Source organism: Uranotaenia lowii, chromosome 1 (assembly GCF_029784155.1).
Source record: "Uranotaenia lowii strain MFRU-FL chromosome 1, ASM2978415v1, whole genome shotgun sequence".
In the NCBI taxonomy this organism is placed as follows: domain Eukaryota; kingdom Metazoa; phylum Arthropoda; class Insecta; order Diptera; family Culicidae; genus Uranotaenia; species Uranotaenia lowii.
Window position 1 is genome coordinate 98,525,726 of NC_073691.1, and position 18,046 is coordinate 98,543,771.

At 40.1% G+C, this 18,046-nt stretch overlaps 1 protein-coding gene and 2 long non-coding RNA genes across 3 annotated transcripts; 2 read left to right on the top strand and 1 right to left on the bottom strand.

Moving 5' to 3' along the window:
- Positions 1-2,953: 2,953 nt before the first annotated feature.
- Positions 2,954-3,810, top strand: LOC129737672 (uncharacterized). Its single transcript, XM_055728834.1, has 3 exons — positions 2,954-3,216; positions 3,274-3,353; positions 3,456-3,810. Exons 1-3 carry the CDS (start codon positions 3,139-3,141, stop codon positions 3,808-3,810), a joined length of 513 nt encoding a protein of 170 aa, XP_055584809.1. The 5' UTR covers positions 2,954-3,138.
- Positions 3,811-5,613: 1,803 nt separating this feature from the next.
- On the top strand, positions 5,614-6,160 carry LOC129739431 (uncharacterized). The gene is made up of 2 exons (XR_008735860.1): positions 5,614-5,784; positions 5,843-6,160. It is a non-coding gene; the product is annotated as an uncharacterized LOC129739431 (long non-coding RNA).
- Positions 6,161-6,857: 697 nt separating this feature from the next.
- LOC129755797 (uncharacterized) lies at positions 6,858-7,934 on the bottom strand. The gene is made up of 3 exons (XR_008740008.1): positions 7,516-7,934; positions 7,167-7,330; positions 6,858-7,010 (listed from the first exon to the last, which is right to left on the bottom strand). It is a non-coding gene; the product is annotated as an uncharacterized LOC129755797 (long non-coding RNA).
- Positions 7,935-18,046: the final 10,112 nt, after the last annotated feature.

An 18,046-nucleotide genomic window follows, 5' to 3' on the forward strand; every position in this document is an offset into this window, starting at 1 on the left:
TGCACCGGTAGTGCACCAAGTGCTGTCAAAGCGTTTTTTTTATATGAAGATGACAGCAGTTGGTGCACTACCATCTTTCCACCAGATGAAAACGAATATGGCATAAAATTCGATTATTCAGCTCTGTATAAAAGTTTGTTGTTGGTGGAAAGCTTTGGAAGGGGATGTTCAGCATTGAAATTTTCCAAAGTTATGTTATGATGTTTTTTGTTTTCCATATTTTTTAAAGATGAATCATCAATTTCAACTCCCAAAAGGTACGTACAATTCTTTGACTTAATTCGTAAATGTAATTGTTTGTTTTTATGGAGAATGTCCCCACAAATGCTGCTGTTCAAGAAACTTTTTTTTTCTACAACCGCCTGATAAAATTGTCCTTCGTGTGTGATGCTAAATGAAGCAAGCGCAATTTTCGCACAACTCCGAAAAGTTTTACGATAAGCTTCGAATAATGATAAGATGAACCGGCGAGCCGGAAGGATCGGGAAGATTAATAACAAATTGATGGAACGGAACATTGTAAGTGTTTGTTGCTGGCTAAAGGGTAACGTATCTAATACTTATTCAAACCACAGATGAATTTAAACTTCAAATTGATAACTGTATAAACCTTTTAATTATTTTTTTTGTAAAAATTAGTAATCTACCGACACTGCTAAGAAAACCTAGATTTTTTTTAAATTAATATTCTATTCTTTGGTTATCCTTTCTAGGAAAATTCCAAAAATTCTAGAGGGCAGCAGGATGTGTTTGATAAATTCTTTGCCCGTGAATCGGAAGGATCCATCGTTTAGTGCTCGGGATATTGCTGATCCACTCTTTTTTTCTATTTCTGCGATAGCTGATTTGGGCTCCCGTAGGGTACCACTGTAAAAAAAAATTACAGTATTCAAGAAAAAAATGAGCATTGTTCTACATAAGGATTATTTATCGACTGAAATTAAATCGGATGAACAAGTGGAAAACATTGAAAGATGATTAAATAAAAAGTTGTCAAACAAACGTGTATACCAAATTTTATTATCGGATTATCTATTGTTTATAAATCAAAAAATTGTGTTTGCCTTGAGCTTGGTCAATCAGCGGTCAAAATCACGGAAAAATTAATAATAAAATAACCTGTTTGCGATGAGGGCAATCGGCGGACAAATTCACGAAAAAAAAAATGAAAACCTGTAGTTGTTTAAATAAGTTTAGAGTTCGACGACACGGTAGCGATCACTCATTGAATGTTGGATTTCGTGCTATGTTTTGCAGTCGGAGTTATCCGTATAAAGTTTAACTAAAAAGCGGTTAGCCTGTAGAAAACCATCAGATTTTATACTGATTTGACAGATCGCACAAATTCCGCAGTTATGAGTTCGCAGTCCAATTTTTTGCGATGCAAATGGTATTTCCAAGCAATCAGAATTCCCTTAAAAAGGTTTCATAGAAGCTTAATCAGCTCTCGTTTGTGTCTGAAGGGAATGCTAATCAGCCCAAAATTTAAGTTCTTAAAGCTACTTTCAAGTTCGTTTAGGTGGTTGTAGAGAACGCTCTTCAGCTGCTAAGAGAATGTCAAGAAACTTCTACGCGCCGAAAAAAAAATCCGATTGACAGATTGCTCTGACAACCAGATTGCTAGGTTGCCGGTCTATCATGGTCTATCTCATTGATTTTAATTTTATTGTTTTGATTACAAAAGCTGCTTACGCCTATATAGAGAATTGAACCGCTGCTCTCTCGGTTGCAATGAAACTCACCAGCCTCTCGACCAATCCAGCAATAGATAATTGCCACTGTAATAATTAGTATTTAAACTCAATATCATTTGAGATGATTGAATAGGTTGGTCAATGGTTTGTTCCTTATGTCGTTTGAAGGACTTTCAGTACACAATATGAATAATAACAATAATTCGCATCATCAAAAATTTATTCGAATATCTTAACATTTATAAGAAAAATTCGAAAAAATCTTGAATTCCATTTGTAAATATCAGTACAGATATAAACAAAACAAATACCATGAGAAGAAATTGACAGACATTTTTGACATGTCGCTCAGAATTCCCATATAGGTTCTTTAAAACACCTTCAAGTATCTTAATGGTGCGTTTTAGGATGTGACTCGAACGTTATCGACCTTCTTGAAAGACATTTTTGACATGTCGCATAGAATTCCCATATAGGTTCTTCAAAACACCTTCAAGTATCTTAATGGTGCGTTTTAGAATGTTACGCGAACTTTATCGACCTTCTTGAAAGACATTTTTGACATGTCGCTTAGAATTCCCATATAGAAGTTTCTTGACATTCTCTTAGCAGCTGAATAGCTTTCTCTACAGTTCTCTGAAAGTAGCTTCAAGAACTTAAATTTTGGGCTGATTAGCATTCCCTTCAGACACAAACGAGAGCTGATTAGGCTTCTATGGAACCTTTTAAAGGGAATTCTGATTGCTTGGGAAGTTCCATTAAATGCGCTTAGAAGTTCCGTTATCGAGAGTTTATCCTTTCAAAGGGCGATAGAAGTTCCTGAGTAACTTTTACGCGACAAGAGTCACCTGAAGTTCCCGTAAAACATTTTTTCAGCCAAATGTGAACTTCGTAGTTCGGAGTTAAGTAAAAACGCGACTTTTGGTTGCTTGGGTTATTTTCTATAATAGATTATTCACCGTAAACATTTCCTTTTTTTAATTTCTCATATACGATTTGTTACATTTTAACGACAACATAATTGAATTCAACCAGCATATAAAGTATCAATGACGCATTTGTCGCATCAAAAATCTTCGTCATGCCAAATTCGTTAATTCTCAGGCTATGGAAAAATGTGTTTTCAATAATGTAGATTGCTTTTTGTTTTGTCTGGGATTTCACGCTCGTAATTAAATCAATCTCAATGAATACTAAGAATAATAATATTTCATTCCGATGACTTCATGTTTTGTCCTCTCTTGCAAAATAATGATTGATTCAAGAATTTACTTCTTAACTTTTCAATGAAATTAGTGAGTAAGAGTGAATTTTTAACTGTGTTTACTGCTCCGGCTAGCCTACCGCACGGAAGGCTACCGTCGCGCGATTAGAAATTTTCCCAGTAACCGCAATATTTTGAAGGTTTCGCAGGAAAGAAATTTCCCCTGGTTGGAGCTACCCGATGATCGTATTGACACAACCGGGGGATTACGAGGCAATACTGTTCTATATGAGCTCCCCCAAAACACCAGCTGCTTTCGTACGTTAAAGGAAATCAATTTTGATTACAAACAATAAGCATCTATTCCCTTTTCAGTGGCTCTACTGTATCCGCCCAAAGAACCTGGGCAAGCTCCGGAAGCCAAGTTCCAAAAGTTACGTTTTCATGACGTTAAGGTAATGATATCCTTTAAATTTGATACTCATCAACAAACTTCAGTTTCACTGTTATCGGAAATTTGAAAATCTTAACTAAAACTTGTTCGTGTTTCTTTGCAGGATTCGACGCAGCCGTTTAAAGTATATTATTCCGTGGGTGGAAATCTCGGGTAAAAGGACCGAACTGAAAGCAGGAACGATGACTGGATGTCAAAAATTAAAAACAACAAACACGGATGATGAGCCAGCTAATTTTGTTGTTTCCAAAAGGCAGCCAAAATTTTACAATAGACTTCTCTCCTCCAGCGAGAATACAAAACCGGAAAAAAATAATTTGACGATGGTAACGAGCTCGCCGAGCACCCTTCAGCACCTGATTTATACCAATTTTGAAGATGCAGCTCAAGGCGCTGAGCTGCTACAGTATTTTTTTTTGCTGCCGGTAAACAATCGAGTTTACACGTTACTGGGTTGACCAGCTAAAGTATTAATTCGTATAATAAAGAATAATTGCTACGCAAAAGAATAAATTTTGTGATTCTATGCTCAATAAATTTTAAAACTTTCATTTTTGCTAAGAAATCTTAAAAATGCATGGGCATCCCCATGTCGAAATATACAGAATTGACTAACCTGTAATGAACCGGTCTAACGATATTCTAACTGACAGCTTTTTTTTAACCAAAGCGCCACCTGTTGCACAATAGCGTACTTATTCTTGTCTTGGGAGAAAAAAAACTTACAGCACGCACTCAGCTAATTATTCAAGTGTTAGTCGTTAGATGCCAGTATAAGTTCTACCCACCGATAAATTCCTGGATACCTATGACCGCGAAAAAAACAGATTCTTTTGTCCTCGGGAGCTTTTAGTGCCACCATGGCTTGGCTTGGCCTCTGAAACAATGAGGTTTTCACTTCTAAAGGGAACACCGAGTAGTTCAGGCGGGTTGTATCGCCAGTGTCCTCGATTGAAAACGTGCTCACGATAGTGTTCACGAATAGTGACATCACTCGGTGCGATCGTTGCTAGTGCGTTTTGGCACGATCACTAAACGTGAGTTTATCAAAAGCTATAAGTTAGGTAGATAGATTTTAATGTTATATTCTCTCGTTTGTTACATATAGTGGTTGGCTAGGACTTAACAGCTAAAAATCAAAGTCCCCAACGTGAGGATAGAACTTTTCAGTTGAGGTAAGACGTTTTGAAGCTCAATATAAGACCTATTTGTTAAAAAAACCACCACGTTGTCCAGGTTCTAAAACCCACACAATCGTGGGTCCAAGTGTGGGCCCAGCTGAGACGAGGTGCACTTGGCCTAAGCATTTCCGGCCGCCACGTGCCTCGTGGATCGCTTGCAGATCGGTAAGGTCGTTCGTAGCAGACAACTGGTGAGCTCAGAAGAAACCAAAAAAATTAACCATCTACCTGAAAAATTGTAAAGTCATTATGGGGCCCCTAAGAAGAAGAAGACGCAATAACATGTACATGACCACTAAGATGTGACTTCGTCTTTTTCTATGAGGTGTTCTCATTCGAAGTGATCGCGATAGATTTCCCTTATCGTTATTTTGTTGAATTGGATTTAAGAATCGGTTTTCCTAGCAGGTCTTGCTCCTATCCTTTCCTATTTTCCCTGAACTTTAACTTGGCAAACGACAGTTGGGTTGGCAAGATTGTCGAAGTGATTGAGCCACTATTTGAAACCCGCCGTGGGAGGGAGTCTTTAGCCGGTCAGTGACCTTGTGTCAGCAGCCTTCCATTTTGGGAGTGGCGCCTTTAAGTTGTTGACATTGCTGGAACAACTACTTCCGTTACAGTTTTGGCGCCCAACGTGGGGCCTTGCAAATAGTCTATAGTCAGGTGAAATGAGGTTAGGTTAAAAGTTAAACATTTAAAATTTCGGTTTGAAAAACAATCTAGTTAGATCAAGTTAGAATCTGTTGACTTTTTAGAATCATAAATTACTAGGTGTACACGAAATTTTGAGTTGAGCTGTTTTTTTTTTATATATATTTTTTTTGCGATTGAGCTAATATTATTTTTTTTCGAGATTATTGAAACATTTCCCGAATAGACCAAGACCATGGTTCTACATTGTAATAACAATGGTTTTCGTCTTAACAATGAAAAACAATGTAAAATCTCAATCCCTTCCAAAAGTAAAATTTGTGTTGTACTGTGAAATTACCGTAAATATAACGATAACCATGAAATATACGGTTAATACATAATATTTCACTGTATGTATTACCTGATAGCTGGGACTTCAAGATGAGCGTGTACGGTTTGATTTTTTTTCGTGTAGAGGAAAATTTCCATTCCAATTGCACGCCATTAATGCGCGCCATATTTTACATTTCTTGTGGTCGAAACCGGGTTATCCCGGACAATTTGTGCGGGAAACACCTGAAAGATTATGATCGGAAGACGACGGCACGGATTCTGATGGTGAGTACTTGTATTTTACATAAGACTTAAAAGTTATTTGTGAATTATTTTCTTCCAGAGGCAGATGGAGAGAGCGGAGTATCACAGAGTTAGTGCTTCAAACTTGGGCGCATGCAATGGTACAACCCGTGCTAATTGTTCGCACATCCGGAGCCTGGGGTTAGAATGTGTGCCAGAACCGTCTCCCGAGAATGGTTCCGCGTGAGGTAGTCAGTCGGTGCGCAGTGCAGATCAATAAAATCAATCAAATTAGTGCCAATTTAGTGTATCACAGTGTACTAAATTTTCTTTTCTTAAAACTCCGACTATCAACCGTGATGTGTGAATCAAGTGTTCCAAATAAAGAATAAATGTAAATAAATAATTAATTTTTAAATCAACCATTCTATAAAAATGATGACAACCAAAAAAATATAAAATAAAATCCCACCACGAGCAAATTTTTTTTTTTATTTCAGTGGGTTAACAATGAAAATAACAGGATTTTCATGGTTCTACTATGAAAAAATGGAAGCTGTAACTACCATGAACTTTATATTTTTGGGCTTCTGAATGTATGGAAAATCGCAATTTTTTTCATGGTCACGCTGCATAACAATACCCCTTTTTCATGGTTATTTTCGTCAAAACGATGAAATGTATGGTCATAAACTATGAATTTCAACGTGCATTCACGGTATCGTGGACCATACACACTACCAAAAAAATCTGTGAAATTACATCATATATGATGTAAATAAAAAGAAGCATCATATATGACGGAATATTCAGTGCGAGTTGAAAATTACATGTCGCTTAAATTTAGAAGAAATGTAATATTAATCTCGCATAGAAAAGTCAGACAAGAATGTCGCTTGCTTTTGTTTACATCATATGTTATGTAATTTTAATGGTATTTTTTTCTAGGGCTTTTTCGTTTCCAATAAGAAATAAATCCATTAAGAATTCTATTCTTTCCAGTTTTTATTGGATTTTGTTAACATTGCACTCAAAAATAAATAATAATTGCACAATATCACTTTACTCAAAATCTATCCAGAGATTTAAAAAAACTATAATCCCAAGAAGGAATTTCCACCACCCTTATCCTCCTCCATCTTTACGATGAGACACTCTAACGGATATGGCACATACGTAAGCCTCTTCCGGAAGTTGAAGCGATCATCGCTCTCCGGTCACATGTCGGATTCCATTTCTCAAACGGGTGCAACGGCCGTTGTAGGAGTCTGAAAAAGTTAGAATAAACAAATAAAATTAGAACTTCAGGTAACGATCAACTAATCATTATTTTATACAATCTGAGGAAAATAATATCAGCTTATCATATAGAAAATACACCTTCTAAAGTAAAGACAAACGAAAATATAGAAAAAAAAACTTACCAGCACAATCTTATTTGCTTTTCTCATTAAGGCCAGTATCTGTACCACTCTGTACTACATCTGTAAACACCTTCCTCAACAATAGCACTCCGAAGTAACCGATTCTTACGATGGCCATCCTTGATTTCCCCGGCGTACTGGATAGTTATTGAATTTAATGAATACTGCAAAGAGATGAATTTGTGATGTTAAAATCACATTAGCACTAAATAGAAAAAGAAAATTTTCTCAAATATTTTCTTAAATATTACTGTTTCGGTAGAGAAAGATAAGTAGAAAAAAAAATATTCAAAAACTAATTCGGGGAAAATGTTCATAAAATGCCGAATAAAGCAACTGGATTGCTTACCATTTCACACCGGAGCAGCTGTTCCATCTAGGGCCTACATGTTGTTGTCTTTGGATGCGTGACGTTTCCCAATAACATCTCCCCGCCGGGAGTTCTGTATCGCAGACTTTTCGGGAACGCTCCTATTCGCCTGAATCAGGTACAATTCCGTAGCATGGCATGGTTCAATCTGATGTAAGTGGGATTCAGATCCTTTAAGGAAGTGAGGAGGAATCCTCACTTTTTGAGAAACACATAAGGTCTAATCGAATCACTTCTATTTCGCTATCTGCGGGACATCGCTTGCACCTTTTTTCTACCTTCGAGTTCCGAACCTTGAAGGAAATGAAAATTTGTTCAATGATAGATTGACTCCGTATAAAATCAGCTCTACTAACCTTTTCTAAATTCTTAATCCACTCTGCGAACCAAATTGCCATTTCCAAACAGTAAACAAAACTGAAAAAAGCGAAAATCAGCATAAAGGAAGATAAATAGAATGACAACTTGAAATATTTCGCTATCTATTTTTCGTTCACCCGAAATCTTTCACTTGTTGTAATAACTTTTGATATATAGCTCGCACATTAAATAATTACTGTAAATTAACTTAAAAAAAAACTATGAATTCAAATAATTACTATGTCTAGCTTCTATATTTTGTCGATACCTGCGTGATTTTTTTACACCTCAAATATTTTCACGGAAATTAAGTTCAAATGCATTTGTAAATTTACATTACAAAAACGATTTCTGGGTCGTGTAATATTATTGTGCTTCTTTTTCAGTGCTTTCAAGGATTCAGATTTTGTGTGTACGAAAAGCATCTGTAAAATTACATTACATATGATGTAAATAAAAAGAAGCATCATAAATGACGGAGTTTCACATTAGAAAATCGTGTTCAATGTCATGTAAAATTAGTGTGCTTAAAATTCTGTGCTGCTAATGGTTCAATTTTTTTTATTTTGTAAATTTACATCATGAAACCGCGTTCAATGTCATGTGATATCAAGAGTTTTCAGATTCTGTGCTTCTAAGGATTCAGATTTTTTTGCAGTGTAGAAATGATTGTGCCAACCATACAATTGATTGTAATGTGAGCATGAACTTCATGGTTTTTTCACGGTGCAAGTCTATTCGGGTTGGTTGGTCAACATGGAAAAATATCGAATAAATCCCGAGTATTTAGAACCCGATGAATTGGATTACGAACTGAAGATTCGTAATCAATCCACCGAAGGATCAGTAGGAGAGCGAATCAAAAGATTGTTAGATCTAATGAGGACAGAGGATCCTGAATTCGTGCTTAGCATTTCCGATATGAATATGGCAGTAGATTGCCACATTGTACCTTTCAAGCTCCAAGAAATTGGGCGAGCATTATCGAGGGGAGCTTCTAAACCATTGTTCACTCGTTTAGTCCACTATAATATGAGAGTAAACCGTTATGTGCCAAAAACTCGAACTCAGGAAGAACAGCAGAAGTCATTGGCCGATTTACTGAAACGATTGTTCACAGAATATTTCCAAATTAATACTGAAAGGGGTAAAGAGTTAGATTCAAATCAGTTTCCGGAACTTCGATCTATTGATTTTAATCCTGGATTTGATAGTCGGAAGAATTCTACAGAATTGGAAAGTAGATTTGTGGGATTTACTAACCCAGGTGGGTTTGATGAGGCAATTGGAGGCCAGGGTGATGTGTCTTCTGAACCTGAAATGCAAGAGAAATCGTTGTTAACAAATGCTCCCTTAGGGGCAATTCCAAAAAAATTGACTTTTAAACCGTCAGTGCATACCTTACCTGATGACCGTTGGACACAACTAGGGGTCACAAGAGGATCCCTCAAAACGCCCAAAGTTCAAAACTTTAACGAACAAAATCCGCTAGGTACTTTAGGACAGGTAAACCCTCCATGCTGTTTGATTGATTTGACTTCTGTCGGGTCGTCCGAGGAAAATAAAACCGCTTTGAAAACGTCACCAGGCAATGTCGGAAAACTAGAATCGCCGCGTTTCAGATCTTCCGAAAATCACACCCGCCCTCCGTCGGGAATCAAACCAATGCGGGCCGAATGGAAAGATAGCGAATATGTGCATATTTCGGAAATTGAAGCTTACGTTCAATGTTGCGTTCGGGACATGCTTCAACCCGCTTCTCTCAGTCCCCTGGGGCCGAACCAGGACATCGCGAATCTTTCGAAGAATTTTTCGAAATTTCGTCTCTCGGATTACGACAATCCTCGCGACCGTATGGAAACCGCGCCGTTCCATGTTAACCCCGTAAGTTCTACGCCGGGAATGCCAAAGTTTGAACCTTCTCCTCCGTTGCAATTATCAGACATCAATAACTATCATCCGCGTTTCCATATCCCGCCGGTTACAGAAAATGAATGGAATCCAACATATCATAAAAGCCCGCGAAACTATAATCTTCCGGAACCGGATCCTTATCAGCCCAGGCCATTTAATTCCAATTGGATTCCGAACCCTTACGTAGACACTCGCGTTGGACCACATAGACTACCGCATCAACAATGTTCGATAATCGAAAAGTGGCCAAAATTTACAGGAGATTCTAATCAGGTACCGATAACAGATTTTCTCAGGCAAATTAATATCCTTTGTAGGTCTTACGCGATAAGCAAGCAGGATTTGCGTATGCACGCCCATCTGCTTTTTAGAGACGGTGCGTATGCGTGGTTTACGACGTATGAAAAGAAATTACCGACGTGGGACGCGCTCGAAACGTACTTAAGAATGCGTTATGATAATCCTAACCGCGATAAATTAATCAAAGAAGAAATGCGAAGTCGTAAGCAAAGGCCGAACGAGTTGTTTTACGCGTATTTGACAGATCTGGAGATGCTTGCGTCACGCATGAACGTTCGAATGACTGAAGGTGAAAAATTTGATATAATCGTTGAAAATATGAAAATCTCATACAAACGTCGGTTAGCCTTGGAAACGATCACTTCTATTGAGCATCTCGCGCAGCTATGTTTTCGGTTCGACGCGCTTGAAACGAATTTGTATTATTCTCCGACAACTAAATTACCTATCCATCAGCTAGCTTTCGATGAATCCGAGATAGATATATTTGAGGAAAAAGAAGCGGAACAAATATGTACCATTCGTGGTTCTTTTCCGCGTAAAGAAAACGTGTCTTTACGGGTCGACGAAAGAAAAGAATATCCATCGGGAAGCACTTTCAAGTGTTGGAATTGTTCGAAACCAGGTCATATGTGGAGAGAGTGCAACCAACCTAAAAGAATCTTTTGCCATATTTGTGGTTACATGGATACCACACCGGCGAAATGTCCAAACCAACACTTTGCCGAAGATAAAAAGGAACTTCCAAAAAACGGGTAGAAGAGGAGGAGGCTGGGAACCCTTCTCTCTTATTAGAAAATGATTTGGTTCCCCTTTCTAGCTTTTCTTATTTCGATCAGGTATTTCACTTTCAATTGTCGTTTAACCGGTGCCCACATCTTTTAGTTCGTATAATGTCCGAAGAGGTCGAGGGTCTCGCTGACACAGGAGCTAGCATTTCGGTGATAAGCTCTGTGGAGTTAATAAAAAAATTAGGTCTCAAAATTCACTCTAAACCTTTGACAATTTCAACTGCTGATGGCACAGCTTATCAGTGTCTAGGGTATGTGAACATTCCGTTTACATTCCAAGAGAGAACTCACATTATCCCAACGGTTATCGTACCAGAAGTAGCTAAACTTCTTATACTCGGTATTGATTTTCTCGAAAAATTTGGTTTTCAGTTAATCTATGAAAAACTTCCTAACTCATCTCGCATGACATCCCCGAATTTAATCACAAACTTGCCTGAATTATCTTTCGTTGAAAACTATTTCAGCGACTCTGAAGGAGAAATATGTTTTGATCTCGCGTTCGATAAAGAAACCGGAAATAGCAATTCCGTAGTTGAAGAGGAATCCGATCCAAGTCTCGATATGCCCACTATAGAAATACCTGAAAGGAAAATTCAGACTGCTGATGATCTGATGACAGAGCATCAACTGACCGAACTCGAGAAACTTGCACTATTAGAGGCTGTCCAAACTTTGCCAGCTACTCAGGAAGGATGTTTAGGTCGAACTCATCTTCTAACACACAAAATCGAATTAATCCCCGGATCCAAACCACGTCGTGTTGTTGCAATTGAATTTATATTTTACTTTAATAGTCCCTAAACTGATATGATACGAGCAACAAGGCAACAACTTCTTTTAAATAACCCATCCCACACTAAAGCAACACTACCGTGTAAGAACATTGAACAGGCTTACGCAAGAAAGAAACCCATGCAGAAAATATTTAGCGGAAAATGGGTAGAAAGAATGCCACTTATGGATGGAAAAAAGTAAGCGTGTATGGGAAGAACTGTCAACGAGAATTCCCGCGTGGCAGGAGTGGAAAAAAAAAGAAGAACGACCGAACGTGGTGAGGAAAGTGCGCGATTCTGGTGGAACTTTTTTTTCACGCGCATCAGGACAAAGTCCGGGAAAAACGGGTCGACGATCCGGGGCGACGAACTTCCGCCGTATCCGAACCGGGATTCGTTCGGAAAACAAGTGTGCAGCCGCGACTCCCGATAAAATCCGGACAGCGTCAGGAAGCGAGGTTAAGTTCAGGTAGGTGGAAAAAAGCCATAGTACAAGCCGCCACCTAACCCTATAACCACCTGCAACAGGAAGACGGAACAACTCAAGGGCAGAGAGGCCAACTCCAGTCCAGGAACCGGGAAAAACCGCGCACAAGCGACCTCGGAAGAAACGTGGAACCACAGAGCACTCCAACCGGAAGCCACCAGAAGGAACGGCCGGAAAAAAAAAAAAAAAAAAGAAAAGCCTGCCCCTAGAAGGAAGCAGCAAAGCCACCAAGTAGCACAGGCAACTTCAGTCGGAAGACCACCAGAACGGGTGGAAGGAAGCAAAAACAAAAGAGTCGCTTAGCGTAAGTTCCCGGCATTCATTCAAGGGGCGAGGAGGACTAATCCTTTGAATTCCCTACAGGGCCCTTTTTTCTTCCGCTATCTGTGCTGGCACCATCAGCACCACAGGCATTTCACCGACAAGTGCGACGACCGACAGTACCAGCTACGGCCAGCGAGACGCGACGGAGTCGCGTGAGCCAATACGGTGTCCGGGAAGGCGCTAGCAGCGCGACAGTTACGCCAAAATCGAGTGTGGCGACCGGCAGCATCGGCGAGAGACGCGACAGGGTCGCGAGAGGCAAAATATCGCCCGGCAGAGGCTCCATCGGCACGGCAGGTGCTCTAAAAACGAGCGTGGTGACCGGCAGCACCGGTTACGCTCAACGAGAGACGCGACAGGGTCGCGAGAGGCAAAATATCGCCCGGCAGAGGCTCCATCGGCACGGCAGGCGCTCTAAAAACGAGCGTGGTGACCGGCAGCACCGGTTACGCTCAACGAGAGACGCGACAGGGTCGCGAGAGGCAAGTCATCGTCCGGCAGAGGCTCCATCGGCACGGCAGGTGCCCTAAGAACGAGCGTGGTGACCGGCAGCACCGGTTACGCTCGACGAGAAACGCGACAGGGTCGCGGGAGGCAAACTGTTGTCCGGCTGAGGCGCCATCGGCATAGCAGGTGCTCCGAAAAGGAGTGTGACGACCAGCAGCATCGGCGAGAGACGCGGAAGGCAAAAAATATCATCCGAAAGAGGCGCTAGCGGTGCGAGAGGTGCGCCAAAATCGAACGTGGTAACCGGTAGGATCGGTTACGCTCGGCAAGCAGACGCGACAAGGTTGCCTGAGGCGAGGCATTGTCCGAAAGAGGAGCCAGCAGCACAACAGGTGCGCCAAAATCGAGCGTGGTGCTCGGCAGCGCCGATTACGCTCGGCAAGCAGACGCGGCAGTCGCGTGAGGCAAGGCATAGTCCGGAAGAGGCGCCAGCAGCACGACAGGTGCGCCAAAATTGTGCGCTGCGACCGGCAGCACCAGCTACTCTCAGGTGAGAGGCGACGAAGCGTCCGGAAGAGGCGCTATCAGCAACAAGGCGCGCTTCAGGATCAAGTGTGGGGGCCAGCAGCTTCGCTTGCACTCGAGCAGGGCCCGACAGAGTCGCGTGAGGCGAAACAGTGTCAGAAGAGGCACCATCGGAATCAACACCATCGAACGCTGGGCTCAGCCATTTCGGTTGCGCTCCGACGAGGCGCGACAGGGTCGCGTGTGGCGGCCTCCGCCTCCTACGGAAGAGCAGCACTAGTGGAGGATCGCGCAAGCATGAGGCGACGCTGCGAGACGAGCGACAGGTCCCGGGTGATAACCCCAACGAAGCGTAAGTGAAAGCCTAATGACACACATGTTCTAGCTGGGAGAAGGGGGTTTAAAAATGTTGCCAAAATAGAAAATTTAGCTCAAATTTTGAATTGTTTATTTATGTGGCACCGACCACAATCTGCCTCCATAACAGTGTCCCTTATTACAGATGGTCCCCTACTATTGAACAAGTTATTGAGACGGAAGTACAACGTATGAAATCTCTCGGTGTAATCGAAGAATGCTCCGGAGCAGTTGATTTTTTAAATCCCCTCCTCCCAATAAAAAAATCTAACGGTAAATGGCGGATATGTCTAGATTCTCGGAAGCTCAACGAGTGTACTCGTAAGGATGAGTTTTCTTTTCCCAACATGATGGGAATTATACAAAGGATTCAAAAATCGAAATATTTTTCCGTAATCGATCTTTCAGAGTCGTATTACCAAGTGGGTCTTGAGGAATCGTTAAAAGATAAAACGGCGTTTAGGACAAATAGGTCAATCTATAGATTTACGGTTATGCCCTTCGGACTGCGGAATGCTCCCGCTTGCATGGCCCGACTCATGACTGTCGTATTAGGTCATGACCTCGAGCCAATGGTCTATGTGTATTTAGACGACATAATTATTGTGTCCAATACCTTTACCGAACACCTTCGACTCATAAAAGTTGTCGCGGAACGCCTTAGAAAGGCTGGACTAACCATAAACTTGCAGAAAAGTAGTTTCTGTAAAAAGGAAATCCGATATCTTGGATATGTCCTTTCGGAAAATGGGCTTTCAATGGATGTCAGCAAAATTAAACCGATCTTGGACTATCCGTCTCCGAAGAATGTAAAAGAAATTCGTCGCTTATTAGGTCTGGCAGGGTTTTACTGCAAGTTTATCCCGAACTACTCTGATGTCACAGGTCCAATTACTAGTTTACTTAAAAAACATCATAAGAAATTTATTTGGACGGAAGAAGCCGAACAGGCTTTAACTCGGCTCAAGACATTGTTAGTAACAGCCCCAGTTTTGGCAAATCCCAATTTTGCAGAACCATTTATTATTGAAACCGATAGCTCCGATTTAGCTATCGGTGCAGTACTCGTACAAATTTTTAACGGAGAGCGTAAGCCAATAGCATATTTTTCTAAAAAATTATCCAGCACGCAGAGAAGATATAGTGCCACTGAACGCGAGTGCCTTGCTGTGTTACTCAGCATAGAAAATTTCAAGCACTTCGTCGAGGGAACACCCTTCATTATCCAAACGGATGCAATGAGCTTAACCTTCCTCAAGAGCATGTCGATTGAAAGTAAATCCCCTCGCATTGCGCGGTGGGCCTTAAAATTATCCAAATATGATTTAACATTGCAATACAAGAAGGGCACCGATAATATACCGGCCGATGCTTTATCTCGTGCCATAAATACCGTAGAAATAAACGTGTCTGATCCCGACCCTTACACCTCTCAGTTGAAGGAAATGGTCCAGCAATTTCCGCTAAAATACGCTGATTTCAAACTCGTTGATGAAAAACTTTACAAATACCTCTCAAATACACAGCCTTTCGAAGATACGTCTACGCGTTGGAAATATGTGGTCCCTCGTGCGGAAAGACGAGCGATTATTGCTGAAATTCATGACGAAGCACACTTTGGTTTCGCTAAGACACTTGCTAAGGTTCGTGAAAAAAATTACTGGCCTCATATGTCGACTGACATAAAACGATTTTGCAGCCAATGCGAGGTTTGCAAAGAATCTAAATTCCCTAATATCAACGTAACTCCATCTTGCGGCAAACCAAAGGTCTGTACGAGACCGTGGGAGATGATTAGTCTTGACTTTTTAGGACCTTATCCTCGATCGAGGAAAGGGAATATATGGTTGCTTGTAATTTGTGACTTTTTCAGTAAATTCGTGATGGTGCAGTGCCTAAGAACGGCAACGGCTCCGGCTGTGTGTCAGTTTTTGGAGAATTACGTTTTCAATGTTTTTGGTGCACCTGCTATCTGTATTTCAGACAACGCTAAAGTCTTCACGTGTAAACTTTTCGAAGACTTACTTGCCAGATTCGGTGTAACACATTGGAATCTATCTGTGTATCACCCAGGGCCTAACCCCACTGAGAGAGTCAACCGAGTGATCGTTACAGCGATCCGGTGCTCTCTAAACAAACAATCGGACCACCAACAATGGGATGAATCCGTTCATGAAATAGCCCGTGCTATAAGAACTAGTGTGCATGAAAGTACGGGATACACGCCCTACTTCGTGAACTTCAATCGAAATATGGTTACGAATGGACATGACTTCGACGTCATTCGGCTTGCCTCTGCGCAGAATAATTCTCTTAAAAATTCTTCTAACACGGATTCAGAACTGCTGTATAAAGTTGTGCAGGAAAACCTCCGAAAAGCGTACGACAAATATAGTCGAAATTTCAATCTCCGATCTAATGCAAATCATCGTTTCAAAGCTGGTGATGTTGTTTACAAAAAGAATGTCCACTTATCTAACAAGGACAAAAAGTTCGTGGGAAAATTTGCCCCTCTTTACACGAAAGTTCGTATTCGCGAAGCGTTGGGAACAAACACGTACGTTCTAGAAAATCTAGATGGAATCAAACTTCCTGGTTCGTATCACGGATCCTTCCTCAAACGATCATAAATTCGCCTTATAATATCAGCTATGACGGTGTACTGAGGAGTACACATAAACAAACGTTAGCTCCGCGAACGAAGAAAAATGAAGAAGATTTTACATTTTCCTGTTGACCACAAAACCATTATCAATAATGCATTCCTTAATTCTTAAATTTTTCACATTTAGAGTAGTGCCCGAATTGTGAATTCTTTGTTTTTTGATTTTCAGTAACCTAAAATAAAAGAAAATTAATTAATTACACATCCAATTACCTTATGTTCGTACAAAAATTCATAAATTCAAAATTGCAATTCTGATTCTCAATCGTTTCATATTATCATTTTGTTTGTTATTGATTGACAGTTCTCAACTCACAGCATTCAGTACACTAAAAAAAATATTAATAATCTTTTAATCTGTAAGTTGGTTTGATAAACATTAGATTAGTTCAAATAAATATTTTAGGTAAAATTGTTTTCTATTAGGATTATATTTTGATTGCTCAAAAAATTTTTTGAGAGATATAAATGAAATTTGTTTCAAAGATTTTTGAAGTATACTAAAAAAAAAAAAATAAAAACAACAAAAAAAAATGACTCAATGAAATTATGAGTGGATGCTCAAAACAGGATTTTGAGGGTAATTAGGATTCGATTGGCTCAAATATTTTTGAATTTACTCGGTTGGTATGAAAAATTTATTCTCAGATTTATTCTGAGGTCGAATGTATTTCAGACATATCTGAAGTTTGGGAAAGTTATGTTTAGCATTAGAGAAAATAGATTAGGCATATCAAGTAGAAACAATCCATCCTGAAAAAAATTTGAAAAGGTTCATAAAAATAGTTTTGATAAAAATTTTGAAATCTTAGATTTCAAAATTTTTATCACTTGTAGCGTAGGCGAATGTAATGAACCGGTCTAGCGATATTCTAACTGACAGCTTTTTTTAACCAAAGCGCCACCTGTTGCACAATAGCGTACTTATTCTTGTCTTGGGAGAAAAAAAACTTACAGCACGCACTCAGCTAATTATTCAAGTGTTAGTCGTTAGATGCCAGTATAAGTTCTACCCACCGATAAATTCCTGGATACCTATGACCGCGAAAAAAACAGATTCTTTTGTCCTCGGGAGCTTTTAGTGCCACCGTGGCTTGGCTTGGCCTCTAAAACAATGAGGTTTTCACTTCTAAAGGGAACACCGAGTAGTTCAGGCGGGTTGTATCGCCAGTGTCCTCGATTGAAAACGTGCTCACGATAGTGTTCACGAATAGTGACATCACTCGGTGCGATCGTTGCTAGTGCGTTTTGGCACGATCACTAAACGTGAGTTTATCAAAAGCTATAAGTTAGGTAGATAGATTTTAATGTTATATAGTCCTATTTGCCGCTGGTAGTGTTCGTGATATTATGCTGGTTGTTTCACCAACACTTTTCAGTTTTGGGACAATTAACCTCAAAAACGACCATGTGCGTCAGCCGGCTGCCCGTTTTTTGTACCGAAAGTTTTTGAGGTTAATTGTCCCGTCTCATCTGTACACGCTCAGCAAGTGTGCGTAAGAAATGTCAAAAACAACTCTATTCTCTCGTTTGTTACATATAGTGGTTGGCTAGGACTTAACAG

Excerpts from the sequence above, each read along its gene's own strand:
- LOC129737672 (XM_055728834.1), top strand. The coding sequence starts at position 3,139 with ATGATCGTATTGACACAACCGGGGGATTACGAGGCAATACTGTTCTAT. Across the intron at positions 3,217-3,273 it reads CCAAAACACCAGCTGCTTTC|TGGCTCTACTGTATCCGCCC; the intron begins GTACGTTAAAGG and ends TTCCCTTTTCAG. Across the intron at positions 3,354-3,455 it reads TACGTTTTCATGACGTTAAG|GATTCGACGCAGCCGTTTAA; the intron begins GTAATGATATCC and ends GTTTCTTTGCAG.